We start from the raw sequence: 26,790 nt of genomic DNA on the forward strand, positions 1-26,790 counted from the left end.
CCCCCCTGCCACCACCCCTACCATGTATGCCCACCCCTTTAGGCCCAGGCTGCCCTTTTGAGGCAATCCTCTTCGCTGGCCACAACCCTTACAGCCCCCCCGTTTGCAGGCCTGTAGGGCCTTCCTGTCCACCGGCCCAGGCCCCTCTTTTGCAGGCCTCTGACTCCCCAGGGCCATTACCTCTTCATACCCCCCAGGCGCATTAAATCCTTAACACCTCCCCCATACATCCTTATACCCTGCTCCCAGGCACATTACATCATTTTTCCCCTCCACCATGTCCACACTTCTTTATAAACCCTCCCGCATCTGCTTCCCGCTCCCCATACCTCCTCCTATGCCCTCCTACCTCCACTCTAGGCCCATGCCACCTTTTTCCTCCCCCCCCCCAGGCTCATACGTTTTCCTCCTCCTCCCCCTCCCCAGTGTGCTGAAGGGGTGGGGGAGGCGACGCCTTGCTTATATTTGTCCTGAGCCCAACAAATTCTGTTGGCCGCCCTGCACACCACTAATTACAATGGCAGGTAGAATCTACTACAGGACTCTCCATCTAGTTATTCCAAAAGAGGGCCAGATTAAAAAGAAAAACTAGGAGAAGGTCCACAAGCTTCTTGTAATTACATTTTTCATGCATTGTAATAGGCCAATTCACGATTTCAACAGTTTCCAAGCATTTCTAACATCTATCCCATACACAGATGTGGCAAGATTTACTTTCCCTAAAGTCGCGCCCCAAAATGCAATGGGGTCGCAACTTCATGGAAAGTGAAAGCCGGGCCGCGCTTGAATTGCAGGTACACCCCACTAATTACCATGGCTAGTAATATTCAGAGTCATGTGGGAAAATGCTGCACACACACAATCTAAATCTGAGATACTAATACCTGTGCTCTCCAACTCCGTGAGGGAAGGCCCGCTGCAATCCAGGATACACAGGGAAGGAAGAGTAGAGGCTCCATGGATTTGATAAATGCAATCATTTATTGACGCCAAATAAAGTGTCCAACGTCTTCGGCTGTCACAGCAGCCTTTGTCAAGGAGCGGCATGCCAAGGGCTGCTGCGACAGGCGAAACGTTGGACACTTTAGTAATATTCAGGCACTCACTACTAGCTGCGATGCATACAGTTCAACCCCCTTATAACGCTGTGCTTGGGGTCCAAAGAATCACACCGTGCTATAAGCGGATAACGTTATAAATAATGTACAATTGTTTGCATTGTACAATAAAGTATATAATAAAGGAGACCTTTCAAAACAATGGCAGTTTCACAGGAAGTTTTTCGATTCTAGTTCATCACTGGTCAGTTGACTGATTACTTTAATATTGGCAATAAGTGGTCAAGTCAGTGGTGTTCAACCTTTTAAGAACCTCTAAACCCTTTACAAATGTTACCCCATTCCACTTACCCTAACAATACTAATTCTGTTGCATGGCTTACAGCAACGTAACAATGTCCTAGACAATGAGACGTTAAAGAGCTGGAGGAGGTAGGGGGAGGTAGGGGGAAGATGCCGCCTGCCGGGGTATCCCAGGTTTCCAGAGCAGGCCAGTCTTTTTTTTTTAAAATATACTTTTTAAGTGTCCAATTTGGATAAAAGAAGCATCAACGACCTAGATATAACTCAGTAGTCATATCAATATCATTAGTTTGCTTTGGTCCTGGAGGGGATTGCCTCTTCAAAAGGGTATAAAGTCAGGCAACACGTGCTACAGAGGTCTCACCTGATAGGAATGAAATCTCGCTGAACATCATCCAGGTATCAGCGAAGTAGAAGCGACACAGGATGGCATTCCCCACCCGCTGGTGCAGAGGGATAATGACAAACCGGGCGCTGGGATTCTTATCGTCCAGCACCGTAACGACACCCACAGAGTCAGGCTCCCACTCGGAGAGCAGCCGCGGTTTGAAGAGGCACTCCGCCTTCTGGAAGATTTTCACCCCTTTGGAAAACATGTTGTTACAGTGCACCTGGGGAAAGGACAACAGAACAACCCATGATGACCATGAAGACCTTCAAGACATTACCAGTCTTACATTGACCTCTACGGTGGGCAAATGGAAGATCAAAGTGTGATAGTACCAGGCGGACCACTGCTTTTTTATTTTTTATTTATTTAGACACAGTTATGTAAAGGGAAATTTGCAGATGTAGAATAACATTTCCCCCCCAAATAACATATCCGGCTAAAACACTAAATATCACGGTTTCCATGGGATTCAATAGCAGGGTTGGCGCAGAATATTACATGTTCCACCATATTTTATCAGAACGGACAATGACACCTGCTACGTGTCTTTCAGAAATATGCTCGCCATTTTTAATAAAAAAATGTTTATTTTCTTCAAATCAAGCACCTCGGCCATGGAGGAATAGTTTGCTTTATAGTCTAGATCAAAGATGCAGAGTACACAACAAGATGTATTTTTCTGTCCAGGGACTTTGTCACAATGTAAAAAAATAGATTTATGATTTTACAAGATTTGCTCATCTGTTTGTGATGCCTTTTAGTGACAGATACACTGGATGAAGTAACCTGTAATGTTTTGAAAACTCGGTACACTGTAATTGAATCTATGAAGAGCTCTTCAGTTGGTTTCCTTTATTTTATCACAACCTACAATACATCTATACTTCTCCTGGACCAATACGGCTGCTAGGACATTGAACTATAGAATATATTAAAACAAATGAAATCAGCACAATGAAACGGATCAATTATTCTCTATCTTGGGAGTACAGCTGTAGCAGACTTCATTGCTCCCCGTGGGAAGGTTCCTGTGGGATATATTATGATACTCTGCATTAACACTACCACTGAATCCTGTAGAAACAGTGATATTCTGAATAACGGGATATCTTGCGTTATTTTGTGGGAACAACGAAGCCTGCTACATCTGCACATGCACCTGAGCCTTGTTGTGTGATATGGGTGGTTACCTTCATAGATGTGAAGTTTCTGGGTCTGTCAAACTGGAACTCAAATTCTACATAACCATTGCTTGTGCTTTCGTTCTTCCAGCCTACATAATCGTAGCCAGGCCAGACACGGTATTGATGGCTCTGAGTGAAGTCGTCCAATCCAAGAACTCCATCTGTGAGCTGGCCCAAGCCACCAAACAAGCGCCTGCGTTTTAAACAGAGACCATCATCATCAATTAGAGAAGGCTTGTCTTGTTTCCAGAAGCAAAGGACAATGTCCACAACAGTAGAGTGGTACGAAGAATGACAAAGGGTTAGTAACACGTAGGAACTCGAAATATTAACTGGGATGTGTGATTAAAAGGGAAATCCTTCCTAGGACCAAAGAGTACTATTGTCAGAGACATGTTTAAGGGATTATATCAGAGCGATTCATGTCTTTATACCCACTTCGAAACATCTGTAAGTATTTTTAAGTAATGTTTTAAAGATGTTTATATAAGATGGTGAGCCGAGACTTGGGAAGGGTTTCATCTACTCTGGCGTTTCCCTTTTATCTGATGTTACGTTGTTCAACAAGAGTTTGCGTAGACAGAGTCCCCCTCTTATCCTCTCCCCTTATCTTTGTTGGCTTGCTGATAAGGACAGGATAGGAGAAGGGTAAAAAAAGTCACTTTATTTAGAAACACTGCCACACTCAGAATAATTCCACCCTCAACAGAAGTTTTGACACCCCCAACACAATACCTTTTCTCCAGGTATCCATCATAGGTAGAGTCATTCAGGTATGCAACAGAGCCCGGAGACATAATGGTCTCTCCTTCAGGAGTACTGTATGATATCAAACCATCTAGAACAAATTCACATAACAAGTGTTGAGAAATAGCTCGAAACATAACATATACCTGTGCCAACCATTGTTATTGCCTAAATCAAAGGCTTTGATTGGTTGACCAAAGCACAACTGCACCCCGTTTCTTAAAAGGTTAAGACATGTTCTCTTGTAAAAAATATATTTTTGCTCATAACTACTGTAAATATCGCTTAGTGTTGCTAAAGAGTTTAAAAGCAAATTCAAAAGAAATATGGTCCCTACTTCCCAGGGATCTAAAGGGTTCACATCAAGCGAAGTGTTTCATTTGTAAAGATTAGGAAATGTCCCTAAAAAGGAAGTGCACATTTCTGCGCAATTTTTTCCCTCTATTACAAACGTCACAGGGGTGCAATTCTCCCTAAAAACAACTGCAGCTGTTCATCTGGAGTTGTGACCATTAAAGAGACAGAGGAATAAGTATATATTCTACGATGCTACACTGTAGGGCACATGATGGCCCACTGAAATGGTACCTTATGGCATTGCATATCTGAGGAAATATAGTCTAAATGTCCCAAGGAGCCATCGCATAATTAAAATGAGCTCACTAGCATCAAAGACAACAACGATACTTTCAGACTAGACCATTCTTTCTCTTTTAACTTCTGCAGGTAATCACGAAAAATGTACATGTGGTGGTGGTGAACATGTATGAGGATCTGCATAATTTCACACGTAGGGGCTCATTCTGCATCAGCCGAAGCAGACAATCGCGGCAGAAATTCCCCCATTGACTTCAATGCGGAAGCTCAGCTGCAAAACGCCCCAATCGGCCAATTCAGCTGATGAAGAATAAGAAACTTAGTGTGTTATCCACCAAGATCTGCCCTTGGGTAAAGCAACTGGAAACAATGGCGCCAGATTTATTTATCTAAAGGAATAACATTCAAAGCATTTGGAGTGTGTGCGTTGATACATCTCGTGAGATTCGTTGGCACTCCTCGCTTTGCAGACGGCAGACTTTAGTAAATAAAGTTGTCATAGCCACAAACCACTTTATGCAGACAAGATAATGCAGATTAATTAGAAACAGAACTAAACCACCCATTCATTTTCCATTCTATGTCATTTGTCCCCTGATGGTAAAGTTCACTGCACACAACTCTCTGAACCTAATGTACTGTAGCAACATTGTACAGCAGGGCTGCTGCACATCTTTCCATCCTACAGTATATAATAACACGGTAAACACATGCAAGATAGAGGGCCTGGGAAGTATATTGTGGCAGAAATTAGTTATTGGGGATTTGATTTTTAAAGGATTAGGGTCCTGCTTACCAAACCAGACACAGCCATATAATTCCACCCTCATGCAGACCGTCATGGGAACTTTGGTGACAGGGATCACTCTGATGTAGCGAGCGATTATTGGTGGCCGGAGATCTTTAAGGACCACTTCGTACTCATCGACATTGCCTTGGATCACCTTCAAACACAAACAGGAGAGGGAGCCTATTAATTGAGAAATATAGTATGATCCCAACACACTACAAACAAGGAGGCACCGCTTCATTTTCCTACGGAGGGTGCCTTATTGAGATAGACGGGGTAAGTCCAAGATAACCCTCAATAACCATGTGGATAAAACAGTCCTGCTTTTTGAATAATAAGTTAATTGATTTGTGTGCCCAAAGACTGCCATTGTTCTCTACAATTCATGTTAAGATTTTCCCATCAGTATATTAATTAGTGCAAAAAAAACAAATAAAAAAACCTGTTTTATTTCGAAACCAAGTTGACTGGATTACTTGTGCATAAGCAAGGTCAGGACTCACTTTAACTGAGCGGTTATTATCTGAAGTTATGCCAAGGACAAGCGACAAATCAGTGACCACTTTACCACTCTGACGATTCAGGGCCTCTGTGCGGGCATAGAAATCGCATGAGGTCGTAGTTTAGAAGATGTTTTTTTTTTAATAATGAATGGAGTCCTGTTCTTGTAAAATGTGAGGGGTTAAGCGAGGCTCTGAGTTGAAAGAGGTTATAGTGTCAGGGACGAATGAGGAGTCCTTTGAAAGAAGCATGCAGTGTACCTACTCTTGTCTGATCATGTAGGAAGAGAGTGTAAACACAGTACACTTATCTAGCTGAAGGTCGTGTGTGCCTTACTCATCCATGCGGTAGTACAGAACATGTTTAGATGAAGCAGAGTGTAGTGGGACCAGTAGAACACAGGGTATTTCAAGCAGAAAGATGCAGGTACAAGTTGCGTGGATGGCCTATCGTCAATGATTAAAGCTCCTCTCTCTCAAAATAAACATATTACAATCAACTACCTTTCTGTGGAAGGGATATGACAATGTAGCCTTGACAGCAGACCCGCCATGTACATTTTATGTGCCTCCTTCACCCACTGTCCTCTAATATAATACCCAAGAAGATAGTCCTCCACATTGGCTTTTTTTTGTTCCACGAAGGTGCTAGCAACTTTGTTTAAATTGGTGGAGTATCAATAATGTTCTTTGGTTCTCCATTGTCTAAACAGAACCAATAGTGAGAATATGTAGAATGCATCCCAGGGAACTCCTAAAGATGCTCCAGTATTGTAATAAGTGTAACCCTTACCTGCTTGCCCTGATGATCCTTCCATGAAAGCCAGCGCTCTCCATTACGGCTGTAGTCTATACGGTAGGCTCTGGCAAACTCCTTCCCGGTGGCCCGGGCATGGCGTCCTTGTGTGCCGATCAGTGTGATAAAGTAAAGCTTGTGGAGATCTATCTGTAAGAACTGTACATCCTCCGGCTGTAGCAGACCTGCTGGGCACCAGGCTCCATCACCTTCTTCTCTCTGTAGTCTGGAGCAGAGGGAGGGTAAACTGCACGCACATACATGCCTAATGAACAGCTCTTCTGCAAAAACATTCATTCTAGATTACCAGTGATATTAAAAACCAGCAAAAAGTCCATCCATAAACTGTTTAAAGCAGCAATACACCATGCAATACATGTTTTCTCTTTTTCTAGTTCTAGGATTGAAGAAGGGGGTCTCCAATGCTGAATGGTTTTAATTTCTTATCCGGGTACCCCCTGCTTCTAAAGATATACACCTCCGTAGGGACTGCCCTCATCTTTGTGGGGTTTAAATGTCCAGGTAACGCGGCCAATAGGAAGCCGCAAGGGATGAGGCCACAGCTTCCCATTGGCCAGCATGATGCGGGACATGTAACCCGCCATTTCGTTAGGCACACAAGTTCCCTGGCTGCAGAGAAGCTCAGGAGGCAGGGGGACCCCCCGGAGCTTACATTAACCCCGGTTTCAATCCTAGAACAAAAACAAACAAAACTACAGAAAGATGTAGTGCCAGGTGTTTCTCTTCTCTAACCTGTAAAATAGAAGCGGTCTACTGAGCATAATCAATAGATGGATTCACTCCTATGCATTTCCAGGGGAACAAATAATACGGTTGGGCACATTCACTGGTGTTTTGGTTCGACTATTTTTTTTTTATTTTGCCGAAACTTTGATTTGTTTTGAATTTGTAACAAAAAATCTGGTAAAATATCAAAATAAACAAGACATTTAAAAAAAAAAAATCTGGATAAACTTTTTGTAACAGGGGAGTAATCCCTGTTCAAGTAATGTGCCTTTGATCTAGCAGTGTGGTGGTTAACTGCTGGTAGTCAATTAATAAACACCACCTGCCTGATTTGATTGCTTACAAAAGCCTGTCTGTTGAGACAGGAAGTAACTCCTTAGCTCTGACTGAGAGCTGAACTTTGGAGACAGAGGAGTGTTCTTGAGTCTCCCAGGAGAGACTGACCAAGAGAACACACATCTCTGGAGCTGACCGGTCTTGAGCTCTGCCCAGCATAGCTGATTGCAAGACACCAAATAAGACTTCTGAACCTGGATGCTGATTTTCTGTGCACGCACGGGTGCGGTTCCAGGAGAGCAGAGAAGCTTACTCTACAGCAGCTAACAGATAAGATTTTCATTATTAAGAGACTGCTTATATCTGCTTATTTCATGCTATATGTTTTGGGGCTGCGAGACATGCTTTACTAAGGGAGATGTGAATTAATTGCATAGGATTTCACTAGAAATACTCCCAAGTGAATAGAAGCTTTGTTCCCCCCCCCTGTGTTTGGATGATTTCCTGATGAAAAGGAAAAGGCACAATAAAACCTATTATAATTTCACCTTATAAAGTCTCCAATTGTGTACCTCTGTGAACGTCCGTCTACACTTTTCAACGTTTTTTTTAAATTTATTTTTTACCGTTAACGCCGGTACAATCCCACAGTCAGCCTCTGAATGGAGAAGCTGAGCAGGGGGGCGTCAGAGGAAATAAAACTCCTCGCAAGACTAACCAATAAAAATACACTTATACTGTAGGTGTCAGATTCGGGTAAAAAGGGTATCAATTACCCCGGTGAGATCCCTTAAACAGGTCACTGGAATTTGTTCACTTTGGTCCACAAACAATACATATACTATAATAGTATATAATCACTTTACAATTTATATCTTCGCTGTATTGTGCACGGTTCACCATCACCTCTCTTTGTATTTATAAATTGAGATAAGAATCACAACTCTTTTGTTGGGGTGGCAAGTCACCAAGTTGATTTATTAAAATGATATAGTAAGGCATTTTACACCTTTTTTTCTATTTTATATTACGTTGGTCCTAGCAGGGATTGCCCCTTTAAGAGTCTTAACATAGTTTAGTCAATTCTCCCTCAGAGAGGAGCCATCTCAGGATTATAGGAACCAGAGGGAAGTTTTTACTGAGAGTTGATAGCCAAGTAGACAGGGGGGACACAATATGTTACATTTTTCTTATACAATAGGAATATTGTATCTTATACAATGCACGCAGCAGTGTATATAGAATTTTGCAGGCAAAGGAGAGCGGACACGGGGATTTGAACGGGTTTACCTGCATCAAACACAGTGACAGACCACTGAGCTACTCTTTCAGCCAAAGGAAGTGTCAACAGAATCTAAGTCCCTTTCAGACATCGAAAGGTATTTGGCAAATACGGATTGTTCATTAACCCTTTGAGTGCCAGAGCCCATGACGTAGGCACCGAAGTGCCCCGGCCCTTCCGGCACTCGCAAACATGTAATTGCCCCATCCCCGACGATGAAACGGAAGGGAAGGCGTCCCACTTCCTTATACATCGCGTTCTGCGCAGAACACTATGTACCCCCTCTAGAACAATTAGCCGGAAGATAATGACGTAGCTGCCACAGGCAGTCCTCGCTATCCGTCTTTTCACTTTGCGATGGACGTCATATCCGACGCGTCGCAACGCAATCCTACGGGTCCGTTTTCCGTAGCCGGAATGCCTTATCCGCCGGTCACCGCCGCTCATTAGTGCGGGACTCACTTTACAACCCTTTCACTATCCAGAACGGATTACGCTGGATAACCGAGGACCGCCTGTATGTCATGAATCACCTGGAGTGCCGGAACCCAGGATGTAGCAGCTACGCCTAAAAGGCGCCAACGGGGTTATACAATTGTTATTAGTAAATAATAGGTAATGATATGAGCAATATAGTTTGAGCCGTATAACTGGTAATATTAAGTATAAGCGAAGCTTGCCACATATCCTTTTATGGAGTCCGAGACTGAAGCTATACATTGGTATGAGCATGAACTCTTTAAGACATAACGCAGGCGCTGGATATTACTGGTTAACATGTGGCATATACTGGTCTCTTTTTTTACCTGGCATACTGGGGCCCAGTAGACTCATACCACTGACTAGATGCACTGATGTCCTCGTCCCGAATAGTCCTGTCGTGCATCCCCAAAGCATAACGACATATTGCTGCGGAGAAGAAGAAATAGATGGGTGAGTCAGATCAATATCCACGATCTGTATAGATGTGATTAGTTTGAAGTAGACTTTGTGGTCTCTTAAATCAATGTATAAATGGCATCTGTGAATAATGTTCATACTGATCCAGTGAACGATAGAACCACCTTTCACAAATAGCTATTTAAGATGTACAAAAATATTTTCCTTGACAAGCAAATTTGCACCTATATACATTGTGCTATCAAAAGCCTCTACAGATCAGGCTTCATATGCATTACTACGGAGGTACACAAAATATTCTGTTGAGCACCGATTGGCACTATTACAGTTTAATAAAATCGCCCCCATGTCTCAAAGGACATAAATAAATGAAAGATTGTGAAAAAAGGAGCTACCAGAAAAGGTTCACAGTCCTCATCTTAAAACTTACCAAGAAAGACTAAAAGGAACTCAACAGCTTTGAGTAGAAATGGGGATATATGATTGAAACTTTCAAATATATTCAAGGTTTCAACAAGGTACAGGTGGGAAACATATTTCAGAGAAAGAAGTGCTAGGACAAGAGGTCATGGGATGAAGCTGGACGCATGGGAGGTTAGTACTGTACTTCTTTATGGAAAGTGTGGTGAATTCATGGAATAGACTCAACACAGATGGTAGAGGCTAATACAGTCCGGGAAACATGCTTTGGATATACATAATGCTATCCTAAATATAAAAAGGTACGCAGAGGTACTATTGGACTTTACAGATTTGATAACAGGCTGTTACAGAAGTGTCGTTCACTGAAGTATCTCACCAGGAATAACTTCTGTTTTGGAACGTCCAGCCAAGAGAGCCAATAGGAGCAAGCGGAGAAACATTCTGTGAAACCAGGAAGTGCAGACAATCTGTGTGGCCTTCCAGTAAAGTCCTCAGTAGTCTGCTCCGCCCACCTACATTTCTTAAGAAATAAGACATAAAAAGTGCTGATTGTTACATAGACTTGGTACATGGCCCCTATTCAATGAACGGTGAGGTCGTGTTCCCTGGGCTGGAAAAAAAAAAAAAAAGTTCAGCTACAATGGGACTAAATTCTTCCCCAGCGGAGGGAAGCAGCCTCACCGAGTGTTGAATAAGCGGCATTATATTTACTGATCTTGGTAAAAACAGTGTCACTTACAAAAAGAAAAGAAATAACAGAATTTTATGTATCTCAACAGAATCCCAATGAACTTTCATATTTCAAAAAAAAATACAAAAAGCCTTTCTAAAGATGTATAACTCTCCAACGGCCAGGCAAAGGAAAACGTAGAAACATTCCATGTATCCCATATAATGTCTCTAAACCTGAAATATTAGTGTCTTTTTCTAAGTGTGAAATCCCAATGGTAAACGGCACAGTGTGAAATGTATACAACTCAGACCATGGATAATAAGATAGCATTTATGAATGCCTTTAAAGAAAAGATCTTTAGAAGATGTTCGTTCTGTATGCTGTGAAAATGCTTCTATAGGAACTTATTTGTAGGCCAATTTGTTCCACTCTAAAAAGTTTACTGAACCCCTAACTATTTAGGGGTTTTGTCCCATGCATTTAGTAATAAAGAAAATATTAAGAATGCCAGTTTCCCAAATTAGTTATGGGAGTTCAAACATAAAAGAGCTGTCATTGAAAACTCGATTAGTTGCCGTTTATGATAGAACATTGAACAGTTCCTGCTTTGATTGTAAATCAAAAATTAGTGGGGTACCGGGTACTACCCGGTGGCTTTTCAGCTACCGGAAATTACCCGGACCCGGTAGCTGGAAAGTGGACCCGGTGCCGGGTATCTGGGTAATGTCAGGGTAGTTGAAAAGTATCTCTTACTTACCTGCTGGACATCTGAACAGGTAAGCAGAGGTGCGGGGGCAGTATCAGTCATGTGGAGCCCGCGCGGGAGCTGCAGGACTCCACACTGCACTGTGAGCTGGGACCACGTGACCGGAGCAGGAGAAGAAGCTTTCCTATTGGACAGCCGGCTGTCCCAGCTCACAGTGCAGTATGGAGCCCTGCAGCTCCCGCGCGGGCTCCACACTGATGCTGATGCTGCCCCACTGCCCCCGCACCTCTGCTTACCTGTTCAGATGTTGCCGCGGGCTTCCTCCACCCCAGGTAAGTTTCCACCACCCCCAGGTAAGTGAAAAACCGGGTAGCCGGGTACAAGGTGCCAAATCCTCCGGGTACCCGTTAACCATTTTTTTAAAAATATAGGACCCATTCCAACACCATCAAAAATGGAAGTTGTATGCCACTGCCCACAAGGTGGCAGCAAATTCCTGTACGATTAGTGAACAATCCATGAATCGTTAAAAGCTATTAAAAAGTTACCAGTAAAGATACATTAAGATGTACTTACATCTTGTTTTCAAGTACATTTAGTATTCAGCTGGAAGTCAATGTCTTTATTGCCTAAGTATAAAGTTCAATTAAGCGAAAGTATCAACATTATTGAATCTCTAATACAGTACAGTATGTAGTTGAAGTTGCAGAGTAAAGAGTACTTCAGTATTAGGGGATACCTTTATTATTTGCAAATAACAATTGATATTATAAGATAAGCTTTCAAGAGTTTTCGCTCTACCACAGGTCAGCATTTCTGATTTACCGAGGTTCCAGGAGTTTAACACAGATGTACAAACTAAGAAAACAATCTAAGGGTAAAGAAAACCCTTGATTGACAAACACGCCCCCATTCAGAGACCCCCAAGAAATGCAAAGTGTAATTCATTTCCAGAAAAACAAAGAAAGGAAGACACATCTTTGCGTTTAGCACAAGATAGGTTAGTTTAAGGAAGATAATTAGATTGTTACATTGTTCGCAAAAGGTTGTATTTTGTCTGGCTGCGTGGAATTGCACCTTTAATCCCTTTCATTGGTGGCAGAGAAAGCAGACCATTGCTTTGCTTACAGCGAGCATTATAAACGAGGAATCCATGATGGTGAAGAAATACTAAGGAAGAGCATTGGAAGAGCCAATGAAAGAAACCCTCCACTCATCTACACAACTAACAGGTGCTGTATACGCTACTCTCCCATACATTTGTTAGCATGATGGGAAGAAGTCTACCCATCCTATGGATTAGTCCAACTCCATTCAAATGAATGGTGCACTGCCAATAGGTCTTCTCCAGCAAAGTGAAGGCTGTTTCATAGCATACTAAAAAGGTGCCTACGTGTTGGAGGCCATCTTCACACATCTTATAGTTGGCTACATTCTAGTTCTACTTAATCATTCTCTGCACTAAGAAAGGCCACAGTTAAGATATATATTCATATCAGAAACTACCCACTTAGATGTGGAGGTTGCAAACTAGAATAATATTATTTTATACTCATCACCAATAAAACCAACATGGTGAACAATGACCAAGACGATAACACTGGTGAATGACTAGGCCATGGTTGGAAGTAGTAACAGGTGATGTCAAGTCTCCTACTGACACTTTACAGAAGTATAATGTCTGGGGTGAATACCAGCATATTGTAGGTAAGACCAGGCAGGCACCTTAAAGTACACACTACAGTAAATACAAAAACATACTATAGAGCAGTGGCGGCCAACTCCAGCCCTCAAGGGCCCCCAACGGGTCCGGTTTGAAGGATATCGCTGCTTCAGCATGTCATGACCGAGCCACCAGTGCTGAAGCAGGGATATCCTTAAAACCTGACCTGTTGGGGGCCCTTGAGGAATGGAGTTGGCCGCCCCTGTTATAGAGTCAATCATAGAACTCCAACCGTTTCCCCAAGCCTAACCCAGGCTTTTAAATATCATATAATGTTTACCGGAGGATATCAAGATGCTGCGAGTGGACAGCAATGCGACTTGCTGTAATGCATATTAGAATCGAGTCGTTTTGTTACTATCGGATTAAACAATCACTCCTCTGACCATCGTGATTGGGAAATTGAAATTCTCTGCGCACTTGTGTTTTGTTTATGCTCATGTGGATGTTTCATTCGTAGGTTACAGTTCCTGGAAGAGTCTCTCTGGGGGGATCCTAATACCGAACATATGTAGTTGGTTCCCTGGGCACAATATCGCAGTGTGTTTTTAATCTGCTCGTAGTAATACTTTTCTGGTGAACGCTGGGTGCTAAATGCTGAGTTGTGTGAAGACAACAATGACCAATCCTATACTTGAAAACGAGAGGTAACTCTCAATGTATCCTTCCTGCTAAAATATGTTATCAATAAATAATACAGAATAATGTTATAGTAGATGAGGTTGAAAAAAGACATGTGTCCATCAAGTTCAACCTATGTTAAATTTAGATGACAGAACCTTTATCTTATATTTGTATTTACAGTAATTTGATCCAGAGGAAGGCAATCAAAAAATCCCAGTGAAACATCATCCAATTATATCTGATAAAGGGGGAAAATAAGTTCCTTCCTGTCTTCAAATAATCAGATTACTCCCTGGATCAACATCCTTCCCATGTTTACTTATTTGGTACATCCCCGTATTCCTTTCCTTTCTCAAGGATATAATAGATCAGGCCTGCACAACACGCGGCCCGCCGGCACTCACTGTGCGGCCCGCGGTGGCTTTCCCCCTCCTCCTCCCTCCCCCGAGTCCGCTCTCCCTATCCGCCAGCCGCCGCGAGCTGAGCCCGCTCTCCCCCCCCCCCCCGAATACCCCTCCCTGAGCCGAGCCGAGCGAGCCCAGCACAGCCCGCTCTCAAGGGGAGTGAGGTGCAGGGGATTGATGTGAGGTGCAGGGGGGTGAGGTGAGGTGCAGGGGGGTGAGTTGAGGTGCAGGGGGGTGAGGTAAGGTGCAGCGGGGTGAGGTAAGGTGCAGGGGGGTGAGGTGAGGTGCAGGGGGGGGATGTGAGGTGCAGGGGGGGATGTGAGATGCAGGGGGGGATGTGAGGTGCAATGGGGTGAGGTGCAGGGGGGATGTGAGATGCATGGGGTGTGGAATGTGTGTGGTCTGCAGGGGGGTGTTGTGTGTGATGTGTATGGTAAGTATTGTGTGTGATGTGTATGGTAAGTATTGTGTGTGATGTGTGATGTGGATGGTAAGTATTGTGTGTGATGTGGATGGTAAGTATTGTGTGTGATGTGGAGGGTGAGTATTGTGTGTGATGTGGAGGGTGAGTATTGTGTGTGATGTGGAGGGTGAGTATTGTGTGTGATGTGGAGGGTGAATATTGTGTGTGTGATGGAGGGTGAGTATACACACACATATATATATATATATCATCACATTTTAAGTTATGGTGGGTGAAAAAGGCAACAAGAAACCTCCACTATGTTGCATATATATATGAAACACTGTATGCTGGGTGATACTGGTGAAAGTCAGGTATATATATATATATATATATATATATATATATTTAAAATCAGAGACAGAACATAAAACACAGACAGAGCTCAGTTTTTAGCACATCCAGTGAAACTCATACACGGTACAGTGCCTGAATATATATGTATACATTTCGAGTAAAATGGTCTTTTAGTTTAACATTTTTGGCCAAAATTGTTGCAAGCCCCTGGGCCAACTGCACGGCAGACCACAATTCAGGGGTCCCTAACGCTAATATAAATTCTTAATAACCTGTGTAGTAACAGGAAGAATGATTTATAGTAAATCTGTCAATATTAGTTGCAAAGTTCTAAGTCTGATTGAAGCTTTTAATAACCTGTATATTACCAGGAAAAGCACTCTGTATTAGAGTTGTCACAACCATACTGCAAGCCAGCAAGTTCCCCTGAGTGGAAGATGCTATGGAGTGAGCCCGTAACCATTTAAATGTGGGAGGGGGTGAGCTACAATTAGGTAGGAGGTTGCCACCCTCCAATCAGCCAAGACTAGCGGAACAAGAATTGTAAAACATACTGGACACCCAACAAGCTCCTATTGAACCCCAAAATAACCACAACATATATATAAGCATATAAGTGGCACAGAGGAGTGCTACTGAGCATGGCAATATATATTTAAAATCAGAGACAGAACATAAAACACAGACAGAGCTCAGTTTTTAGCACATCCACACTCCATAGCATCTTCCACTCAGGGGAACTTGCTGGCTTGCAGTATGGTTGTGACAACTCTAATACAGAGTGCTTTTCCTGGACTGACGGTGCCATGTGTTTGTCACATATAAATATATATGTGTGATACAATCACGTTCTCTGTATGGGCTGGAGTGGTACAGCTAGTGTGCTTTCCAGCCTACATGGAGTTAACCTCCCCTGGAAAGTCTTGTTGCAGGTGCAGCAAATCAATTAATCAGCCTGGTCTCCTGAGTGAGCAGGAGTGTAAAAGGCAGACAGGGAGCTGCACACAGAGAGACTGCTTTCCCCAGAGAAGGGGGAGAGTGAGTGACTTCTCCCCAGCTAACAGGAAACTGGCTGGCACAGTCCACTATGCTTGCTGGGACTGCCTGGGTCGCACATCCAGGAAGCAAGGACGTATTTGCTGTGGAAGCAGGGCTGTCCTGTCCAGGACATTGGATTCAGAGAGATTTCCTGGACTCTCCTGGGAGGGATTCCCCTACAGCACCAAAACAGATGAGGACTGTTACATTTTCTTATTGGACTTGTATTTTCAGTACATTGGGGTGGTAATCAGCTTAGCTAGCCACCCAGTTAGAAAGGGCTGGAGTTGTTTAGTAAGACTTCCATATAGGAGTAGGTGTTTATTTTATTATTTGTTTTGCCTTAAAAGGAATGGTATGCCTATTATTTAGTTATTATTGTTGAGTAATAAAAACCCTGTTCAACGAACCCCAAGGTTTCTTGCCTTAACCTAGGACAAAAGAACCCACAACGTGACTGTGGATTCACAATATACATACATACACAGCAGTACTAAAACTAGATAAATATATTTGAGTTATATGTACATACAGTATATTTTATGTATATAGCCCTTCCTAATCACTTTATGAAATAGACAATACAAAAAGTGCATCAAAGATAAAAGCACAGAGGAAGGAATTCCCCAGAGAGCTTACAGGCTCACAGTCTAACAGACTGGCACAGTTATGATGTCTGTTGAGAAAGCCACTGCTTGTAACAAGAGTAATTGGAGAAATTCTAATGGCTTAGCAACAAGATTGGTCTCCTGCAGGCATGTTGCACATTCCTTGGCTATACCCTCCTTCCCTTGAGTTAACAATGGTATGTGCATTGGGTTTGAGACTGTCTCCAGCAAATCCGCTTCAGTGCTTCTTAATTAGTGTTCAAAAAGCTTTCAATGTCAGTACACCTCATTACATTGATGAAGAACTATCCTGTTAGTTTGACAAAAGGTATAACAAACTATGTTAATTCAACATTTGGGCAACACAAAACATTATTAGAACTTAACACTACTTCTTAAGTACTACTGTACTTATAAGTTATCTGCTTCCTAAAGCTAAACAAATGTGATGTACCTTTTTATCAGGGAGAATCTTTGATTCCAAAAAGGTGTCCACTGCTTTGCTCTAGTAAGTACAAGTCCAATAATACCATTCCTTCATGGCCGAGTATTATGTGGGAAGGGAATCTCAGGTTGCGGCATGAGCCTTCAGAACATATTTTCATATATGTGAGACATGTTAATAAAGCCGTGGTCATTAAAGGTGTTGGGTTTTTTAAGAATGTGGAGGACTGGGGTTGAGCACCCCTGCTTTAGTAAACACGAATATGTAGTGTGTGTGACACAGTGGTGCGCAAACCCCCGCGGCGTCATTTGACGCCGCGCTGTCATGGAGATGTGTGGACACGGAAGCTGGGTGAGCCGCGCCCCTCCAAAAAAAGTCTCACGCCCCCCAGTTTGCGCACCGAACGGTTGCACAATGAAGTATGTAATGAAAAGATTTCCCCAATCTAAAACACTCCCGACTGATTTAACAGTGACGTGTGTGATGAAAAGGTTTCCCGATCTGGAAAACTACAGCAGTGTCTAAAAGGTGATAAAAAGGTCAAATGTTCAATAGTCATACAGTATGACTGGACTGATCTGCAGCAGCAACTCTGTTGGTCAGTAGCAATTAGTACTAGTCATTCTTGTAATGGGGATTGGCTACAATGCTTTAGCAATTCTGTGACCCGTACATGTGGAACTCCATCATACTGCATGTGCCCGAGCACCTTCTCTCCCCACCTTCAGGTCAAACCCGAATGAAGTATTTCAGTACAATGGACTCATGACCACTGCTCCAAACATATTGAACACAGAGACACTGACCAGCGAGGAAGGGATACTAAAATGGGGGGTAGTCTACAGCAAAAGAAAAATGATCAGTAAAGCCTAAAGGACCCCAATATGTACAGCTTAGAGGAGAGAAGAGAGGGGAGATAGGACTGAAACCGTGAATACATAAAAAGGTTTCACCAAGTGCTGTAGGGAAATATATGACAGACAGGGTTAACATCATGAAAAGACAGGCAACTTCAAAGACCATGAGTTCTCCAGCACATCCTCACCCCCATCTCTGTTATGGATGTCTGTTTGCTGAGCAGCTGATCCCACTTTACCTCAAGACTCCCTTGGAGATAACAACCGAGTTGCAGCATCGGCGGCAGTCAAAGGCTGCGCTTATAGTGCCGGTGATGGTGCCGACGCGGCAAAACAAATGCATTGTCTCCGTCGCGTGCGCTTATAGTGCACGTGACGGCGACAAAGCGACAGTGCTACCAGAAATCTGGTAGTCACTATTATTTGATTTTTTTTCGGCGACGGTCTCCCCTTGCGGCCAATCGGGAGCTTCTCCGTCCCTCTGCCCTCCCTGGCTGGCGCCCAAAACCCAAGTACAACTGGCTGGCTGTCGCCCAAAATCCAAGTACAACTTTTGCAAATGGCGACGGCATCGGTCGTGTCGCCGGCACTATAAACGCGGCTTAAGGGTGCCGATGTTACCGCTGCCTGTACACACCAACCTTCTTACCCCCCTGCACCCTGTGTTTCCACTTACTTTCCTGATAGATTGTAAGCTCCTTGGGGCAGGGCCCAGCCTTTCCTATGGTAAGAACGTATGTTAATGTTTGTTCTTTCATTGTTTTCCATCCTCCAACCCTATTGTACTGCGCTATGGAATATGTTGGTGCGTTATAAACAAATAATACAAATACAGAGAAAGAGAAGGGCTAGAACAAGAGGTCCTGCTCTGAAGCTGGAGGCCAGGGAAATTGGGAGGAGGCACTTGAGTTGATGGAATAGCCTGGCAACAAAGGTGGAAGAGGCATCAAGTACAGTAAGGGAATTCAAAAACACTTGGGATAGACATGCGACAATCCTAAATACAAAACAGAAAGCCAAGGATCTTGTGTGGTCGGAGGTTTCACAGTTCGAAGAATGCGCAAGCTATGTGGACCAAGGGGTTCTAATCTGTCAAATTCTATGTTTCCATCACGGTCAGTTACTGCCAACCCCTGCATTTACTCCTGCGGTCCCTGGAAGTCTCCCTTTGTGCCAATTAGATAGAAAATAACCAGGGGCATGAATTCCCTTTCCTAGCCTTGTACTGTATGTTTGTTGCACTTATTGTATTAGAACTCACTGAATCCTATTGTCTTTATTGTAAAGTGCTGTGTGGTTGTTGGCACTGTTCTGTATATACTGTATACATATATATATATTTGCCGGTATCTGTAAGCATTTCGTTAGCCACAGAACAGGATCGTCTGTTCATTTATATACACTAAACATTTCTTCCTTTTTTTCTTAGGCATTGTACAGCAAATAAAAATCCAAACTTGTGAGCACATTCACGTCTCATACAGGTCTGCAACCCTGCCTTTCCCCATCATCTCTTAGCATGCAATGCTTCCACTGCAGCCAGGGATTCTGGATAATGCCATGCAAATGAACACACAGTGTGTCGCTTTTTGCTTCGAATCCATTTTAACATGGAGCCCTTTAGACTGTGTAAGCAGAATGAGAACTCCTCCTGACCTTGCAATTGCTAAACGTATAATTTCAACACGAGACCACACCAGCGCCATGTATCCGCATATAAAATACAGCACACAATTTCACCACGAGATTGTCTGGTACCCAGACATGTCAACCCTCACAGGGTTTCTAGGAGTCTGGCTTATTTGGAGTTCGTCTCGCCGAGTTTAAGCACCAGTGTCTAACACACTGAAATGGAGTCTCACTGATAGTCTGCCACACTTTTCCATTCAAATTACTTTTTTTGTCGAGTGTTCTCAAATCTCATTGATTGCAGAACCTTTACCCTCCAAGGAACCCAAAGGTGCCAGTTCAATTCCAGGTCCTGCCATAGGGCAATGTGTAAAGGGTTGCAAACAGGGTAACATACTGTAGAACTGGTGAGAGGGTCTCAGTCTAGAACAGTGTTTCCCAACTCCAGTCCTCAGGAAACCCCAACAGGTCAGGTCTTAAGGATATCCCTGCTCCAGCACAGGTGGGCTCAGTCAAAATGACCGAGCCGCTGATTGACCCACCTGTGCAGCAATGACAGGGTCTCTCCAGAGATAAATTGGCCACAGGATGGATTGCAGAGTGGGTCACTCTATTGGCAAACAGGTTATAAGGCCGTCTTTTTTTTTTAAGAGTCTAGAATAGTTAAAAGGCAGTAGGGCCCTGCTGTGAGGATCTTCAGCAATTCTAAAGGTTAAAAACCCTGACAAGCGCAGGCAGGAAAGTGTTAAACTCTGTATTACAGACCTGCAAGGATCAAATTGCAGATTACTACCATGTGTCTGCCTTGGAGTGAAATCATGTTACAGAGACTTTGAGAGCAGTGAGGGTATGATTACATAAAACCAGTCCCAGGAAAAACAAAATATTCACACAGAAAGAGAGAGAGAAAGGGAGAGAGAGAGAGAAAGGGAGAGAGAGAGAGAAAGGGAGAGAGAGAGAGAAAGGGAGAGAGAGAAAGGGAGAGAGAGAAAGGGAGAGAGAGAGAGAGAGAGAGAGAGAGAGAGAGAGAGAGAGAGAGAGAGAGAGAGAGAGAGAGAGAGAGAGAGAGAGAGAGAGATTTACATAGTCAGAAAGAGAAATAAAGAAGACAAATCAGAAATAGTGATGCAACAATAGAAAGTTCTAGGGCGCTGGTTCTTAAAGGCTGGTTCCTGAAAAGTTTGGTGGTTGTCCCTTAAAATGAATTTACGGCATCACATGCAGCTTTTTATCGCTCTCAGCAGATCCATGCTGAAACTTACAGTTGGTTTGTTGGACCACCTTCTTCTCACTCTGGTCTAGACAAATGTAAGGTAGAAGTTATACCTTTAATAGCCAACTTGTGATATGTATATCTTTATTTCTATAGTGCCAGCAGTGTACTCAGCGCTTTACAAAGACAATACAGGGAAGTATAATAAGAATACAATAAGCGCAGCTAAGTCAGACAATGGGAAAGGAAATCCCTGCTCCGGGGAACTTACGATCCAAGTGGTAAGATGGGAGACTTCCAGAGACCGCAGGTGAGAGAATAAGTGCAGAAGATGGCAGCACTTGGCCACAATGGCTGGTAGGAATGACTGTAGGTGTGTGACTGTAGTCATGAGCCCAGGCTATTGGGACGCTTCTTTTAAGAGAGGTGTGTTAACGTTGGTCGTTATTACATTAACCCATCTAACACGATTATCAGGGAGGGAGGAGGAGGAAGGGAAGTGTGGGCGAGAGCAGGTGTGTACTGTATATGGCTGGGTCCAGGTTTAGGAGAGAGATCCCCAGGAGGCGGAATAGAGAAGAAGTGAGAAGAGGATCTGTGGGGATGCTTTTTATTGAGGGGTGTAGAAGTTATTGGGAAAGAGGTGTGTAAATAGCGGTGTGATGACTGGGCAGAAGCATAGGTGGAGGAGAGACGAAGAAATGTGGATAGAAGTGGGGAAGTTGGAGAGTATAGAAAAGTTTACAAAGGAGTGAGGAAATTGCAAACAGGAAAGCAATAGGGAGACAAGGATAATGCAGGGAGCAAGGAGAGAAAGGCAGGAGGAGAGAGTTCCCAGGTATTGGCGGATATAAGGTGTAGAAGTTGAAAGAATTGGTGTAAAAATCAGGTCTGGGAGGGCAGTGTAGCACTGATGGTTGAACAGCAGCTTCAAAAGTTAGCCTTTAGATGTGTAAAAATAGTCCCAGCGTTTAGAAAGCCAAGTTCTCACAGTTCAGTTATTCTCGAAGTGCAGAGTCCAGTTTCTCTTGTATTCTTCAGCTCCAATTAAACTCCAATTTAAACTCCACATACATTTCATATGTGACACTTAAGAAGTTACAAGGCCATAAGGCACTGCCAACACAGACTGACTGTGGATAAAAAGAGTGCAAGCTTTTAGGGTCATAAAAAGGTCCCTTCTTCAGGAAGTCTTCTTTACCCAGATAGATGGCGTTGTCCAGTTGTACCAGCTTCTGCAGGAGATTTTGCTGCTTCGTTTGAGTGCGGAACATAGCGGTGGTATCTTCATTTACTATTTTTCTGTTCTCTGTACATATGATTGTCAACATCGAAGTGATTAATAGGAAGGGGGAGTCTGAAAATCCCTGATCAAGGCGCACGGATAAGTTGCTTTTACGTACAACATTGTTTAGAAACGATCCGTCCTTGGCATTACTTACATTAGCTGCAGATTGATATCCAGGGAGGTTTAAGTCATCTCAGACCTGCTGGTCTCCGACACCAAGAAAAGGTAACACACCGACTGATTTACTCCAATATGTGCCACGTTCCTCTTCCCTAACTCCACCTATACTCAAATCGCTTTAGTCAGTCATTGATGCACAACGGTAAAACAGGTTAAATCCATGTTGTAGACCAGTTACTGTAACTCTCACTGATTTTCTGTAAGTTTCACTGCTTTGGTGGTTAAACGTCTGTGTCGCCCACCGAGAATCAGCATCTCACGGACTTTAATGGATTCTCACTACTAATCAGCACTTTTCCTTTAAAATTATTTTTTGGGGGTTTCAGAACCCCCAAGGGGTTCCTGGAGCTTGTAACCTCAGACATTAAGACACAGACATTGAGACATATCATCGAAATGCTTCCTTGTGTCAATATATTTGCAATTAAAAAAAAATTGATTTCTTAGTTATATACAGTATGTAACCTTCCTTGGCTGGCCCCTACGGAGTTTGCATAAGTATCTCTATTAGTGGCTACTGAGAAGGCTTTCCTTTATTCAGAGTTCAGGCTTCATGCAGCTGAGTGATGAGGTAGTAACGATTGAAATGATGAGCACCAGAAACTTTTGTAGTACAAACAACACTTTATTTCTGCCCCCATTTATTAGGGCTCCTCTCATCCATTCAGAGTACACATAAGTATAGGTGTCAGTTTCATATGGCTTGTCTGTACCCTTGATGTTACATCTCCAGGCACCTTCACTTAACACCTTAGGCAGGTAACTGGATCCTACTTAATTGACCTGTCCCAGTTCGGCATGATGTTTGTTACGTCCTGACAATATGGACCCCTCTTTGGGCCTAGACCGACTCAATATAGATTGGGGATTTACACCCCGCTCCTGTCTCTGAACTGCCACTTCTAGACAGACTGTAACTGAGGCATGTGGGGATCTGCCTGTAAAACTGATCCTATGGCACCCTGGGATCCTCCTCCTGGAGACCTCTGTGCTGTGCCTGTCTCCTCTTCTGTGAACTGCTGTGTTCACCGTGGCTGTCTCTCGGGACCGTATCCGCAGGGGCAATGTCCCTACCTAGAACATAAGGACATGTCTGCCCTATATAATCTAGAACATACGTCTTAACTTTATACACTGAAGCTCCTCCACTTTCACTCCTCCAGGAAGTTCCCTCTAGAACCTTCTCCTTCCTATACATACACACCCTCTGACGTCCTTGTCTCTAGGTAGCACAGTACAGGGCTTAGCATCTGCTGACTCACCCAAAATCTTGTGTAATAGGAAAAGTATCACTCTATATGTGGGTCCACACCATTAACCCCTAAAATGTTATGGTAATCCTATGGGGGGGTTACATATACATAAATCTTGCAAAGATAATCTAGTGACTCAAAGGCCCAGATCGACAGCACGCCATTAAGTGACTTCATGTTACAATGACCTAAGTGAACGTCACATTATGCCTTAACGTGCATTTGCAAAGGCCAATAACATGATGTTAAGCCACTGGTTTCCAACCTACCTGTATTTTTTTTAGGAATCCTACTGTATAATAATATTGTGAAATTCTGTGGAACCTCAACCCTCTCTAATAGCGCTTCTCAGATCAGATGCATTGTACTGTAAGGAGCCCCAACTTTCTCTAATAGCACGTCTGAGATCAGATACAGTGTAAGGAACCCCAACCCTCCCTAATGGCGCGCCTGAGATCAGATGCATTGTAAGGAACCCAAACCCTCTCTAATAGCACGTCTGAGATCAGATGCATTGTAAGGGACCCCAACCCTCTCTAATAGTGTGTCTGAGATCAGATGCATTGTAAGGAACCCCAACCCTCTCTAATAGTGTGTCTGAGATAAGATGCATCGTAAGGAATGCAGATGCATTGTAAATTCTTCTGTATTTGGTAGTAACAAAGGAGGGAGAGTGAGTAGGGGGTATGATACCTTTTTATTGGACCAACAACTAGTTGAAATGTTACAAGCTTTCAAGCCTCATAGAATCGTATATAGCTTGTAACATTTCAACTACAGTACTTGTTGGTCCAATAAAATGTATCATAACCCTACTCCGTCTCCCTCCTTTGTTAGGCCGCGCTTATGGTGCCGGCGACATTACGCTTGCGATCGCAACCAAACTCTCGCGCAGCTCCTACTATTAGCACACGCAAAGGCGTCAATACATTTTGTTTTGACGCGACATCGCCGGCACTATACGCGCGGCCTTACTACATGGACGAAAGGATCCACCCGGCTAAACTACAATGGCTGTTCGTGATAAGTAACTACAGTATATGCAAAAGAGGAGTTCCCCCTGACAGGGCATAGAGACAGGGAAAGGAAGAGAGCAATCCACGTGACACTAGATTACTTTATATAGTATATAACATGTGGAGAGATACCCATAAACCCTGCTGAGGGACATATTATATTAAAATGATTTGAATTGGCATATTTACCAGCAATCAGTCTCTCTTTTGCAGGGTCTGGATGGGAGCAATGCCAACACATACATAACGGAACTCTGTGTAACATGCAAAGTTACCTACTCTTACAAACCAAAACAAGTTGCATCTGGCTGTAGCCATTACCAGCTTCACATTGCAAAGCCAGTAACCATCCTCACACGGAGACCCAAAAGGTTCAAACCATTGTATTTAAGTCTACTGGCTATGTACTTCTTTAGCCCAGGCTGTGCTATTAAAAAAAAAAAAGCTGTTTAATACGGCAGACATACACTTATAGGGATCCATGTTAAAATTGATAAGTAAAAAGTGACACGTGTTCTCATTTGCATGCCATTACCCAGAAACCCTGGCCGCAGTGGTAGCATTGCATGCTAAGAAAGCGACTGTGCGCGGTGCCAAAACACACACATTGTTGTGCATCATGCTGCAGATAGTGAACGCGACCAGGCAGAGGCAAGACCCAGCGGCAGGATCCAGGAGAGACAAATGAAATTGTCTCTCCATGCAGCTGCCGCATGATGTTGGCGTCACGTGAAGCGGTTCAGCCAATAATGGCGAACCGCTCGCATGACGTCACGGTCCACGCCCCCCCCCGTCACATCCCGCCAGCATAGAGTGCAGGATTCACGCACACGCGCTGCGCGAATGTCACGCGGTCGCACGCATGCGCACTGCAGTTCACACTCTAAGTTCGGCCTAAGAGATAATGGGGAAAGGCAGGTGCGTGGACCTGTCAGAGACGTGAATGTGCTCTCAATGGTAACTTTATTTGCTGTAAACAAGAACAGAAATCCATATCACCTGGAGTAACACACTGTAGTAGTTGAGGTTCAAAAGACATAGGTACTGTACCTGTAATATTTTGTTACATTCTTAGTCGAGTGATACTCCCAATACATTTATATAGCCCAGATAGGGGCACTCAAAAACTACCGAAGAAAGTTTAAACCCCTGGGGATGTCTCCAAATAGCTCTTGCCATCATAGGAAGCGGGAGGATGTGATTCCAATTTACACATATACCAAGGGTTTCAACATGGTACCCGGAGGAAGCATCTCTCGGAAAAAGAAAAAGTGCTCAAACAAGAGTTCATTCTCCGACGCTGGAGGGTGGGGGGCTCATGGGAAATGTGAGGAAGTTCTTCCTTCAAGAAAAGGGTGGCGGACTTGTGGAATTGACTCCCAATGGATGGGGTGGAGGCTAATACAGTAAGTAGGGTTGCCAGGTGTCTAGTATTGAACTGGATTGTCCAGTATTTGGACTCACTGTCCAGTAAACAATTTGAGGTAATACTGGACATGAATGTGTATACCGGTATTACCTCTCTGGGCACAGTGACCTGATCGGCTTGGGGGGGGGGTGGGATTTCCCCGAGGAGGGTTGTTGCTGGGGGGCTGGGCAGCTTCCTCCATGCTTATCGGCTGGCTGCATTACCCAGCAGCAATCAGGAGAAGGTGCCAGGAGCCTTTGGGTGGGGGTGTGGCTTAGGAGAGGAGAAAACAGCATGGAGTGGAGAGAGGGGGGTGTGTGTTTCTGAAGCGCCTTTCACCATTTAGTCCAGTATTTTTGGAGAAGCCATCTGGCCACCCTAACAGTAAGGGAATTCAGAAGTGCTTGGGACAGGCTGTCCCACATACTGTATGAAATAAACTAAAAGAATCTAATATGGTCTGAGGTTTTAGAAGAGACAGAAAAATATGCAGATTAGGTGGGCCAAATGGTTCTCATCTGCATCAAATCCCAATGCCATGTTTCCCCTATGTTTAAATACCAGGAGCACCAAGTATATTGCAGTAGATGCCAACTTTACGGTCAGGCTACCTAATCTAAAATAGACTAGACTCCCCACTCCTCTGGAATTCCCTCCCCCTCAATACCAGACTAGCACCCTCTCTATCCACCTTTAAGACCCACTTTAAAACGCACCTGCTTAACGAGCATATGGGTAACTCCGTGGCTAACACTATACACCTGATACATAAAGCTTGGCCCCTTGCCGATTCACTTGCCAGAATACCCTCCTACTGTCTCTGTACGTTCTCCCCACCAATTAGATTGTAAGCTCTTCAGAGAAGGGACTCCTCTTCCACAATGTCACGTTTAGGTCTAAAGCACTTTTTCCCATGATTTGTTATTTGTATTATTTGTTATTTATATGATTGTCACGTGTATTACTGCTGT

The 26,790-nt window shown here is 43.6% G+C and overlaps 1 protein-coding gene across 5 annotated transcripts in view; it reads right to left on the reverse strand.

Annotated features, from left to right (window-relative positions):
* Nucleotides 1–26,790, reverse strand: part of LOC142472285 (discoidin domain-containing receptor 2-like) — a 140,013-nt gene that overhangs the window by 26,446 nt on the left and 86,777 nt on the right. For all 5 annotated transcript variants that reach the window (XM_075579261.1, XM_075579260.1, XM_075579257.1 and 2 more), the window contains 7 exons: nt 10,371–10,514; nt 9,478–9,580; nt 6,364–6,592; nt 5,077–5,224; nt 3,672–3,774; nt 2,943–3,129; nt 1,726–1,972 (listed from right to left, as the gene is read on the reverse strand). In XM_075579261.1, coding sequence (XP_075435376.1) covers nt 1,726–1,972; nt 2,943–3,129; nt 3,672–3,774; nt 5,077–5,224; nt 6,364–6,592; nt 9,478–9,580; nt 10,371–10,434 — 1,081 coding nt within the window. In that variant the 5' untranslated portion in view covers nt 10,435–10,514. The remainder of the gene's footprint in view (nt 1–1,725; nt 1,973–2,942; nt 3,130–3,671; nt 3,775–5,076; nt 5,225–6,363; nt 6,593–9,477; nt 9,581–10,370; nt 10,515–26,790) is intronic.

Source organism: Ascaphus truei, chromosome 21, assembly GCF_040206685.1.
Source record: "Ascaphus truei isolate aAscTru1 chromosome 21, aAscTru1.hap1, whole genome shotgun sequence".
NCBI classification, from domain to species: domain Eukaryota; kingdom Metazoa; phylum Chordata; class Amphibia; order Anura; family Ascaphidae; genus Ascaphus; species Ascaphus truei.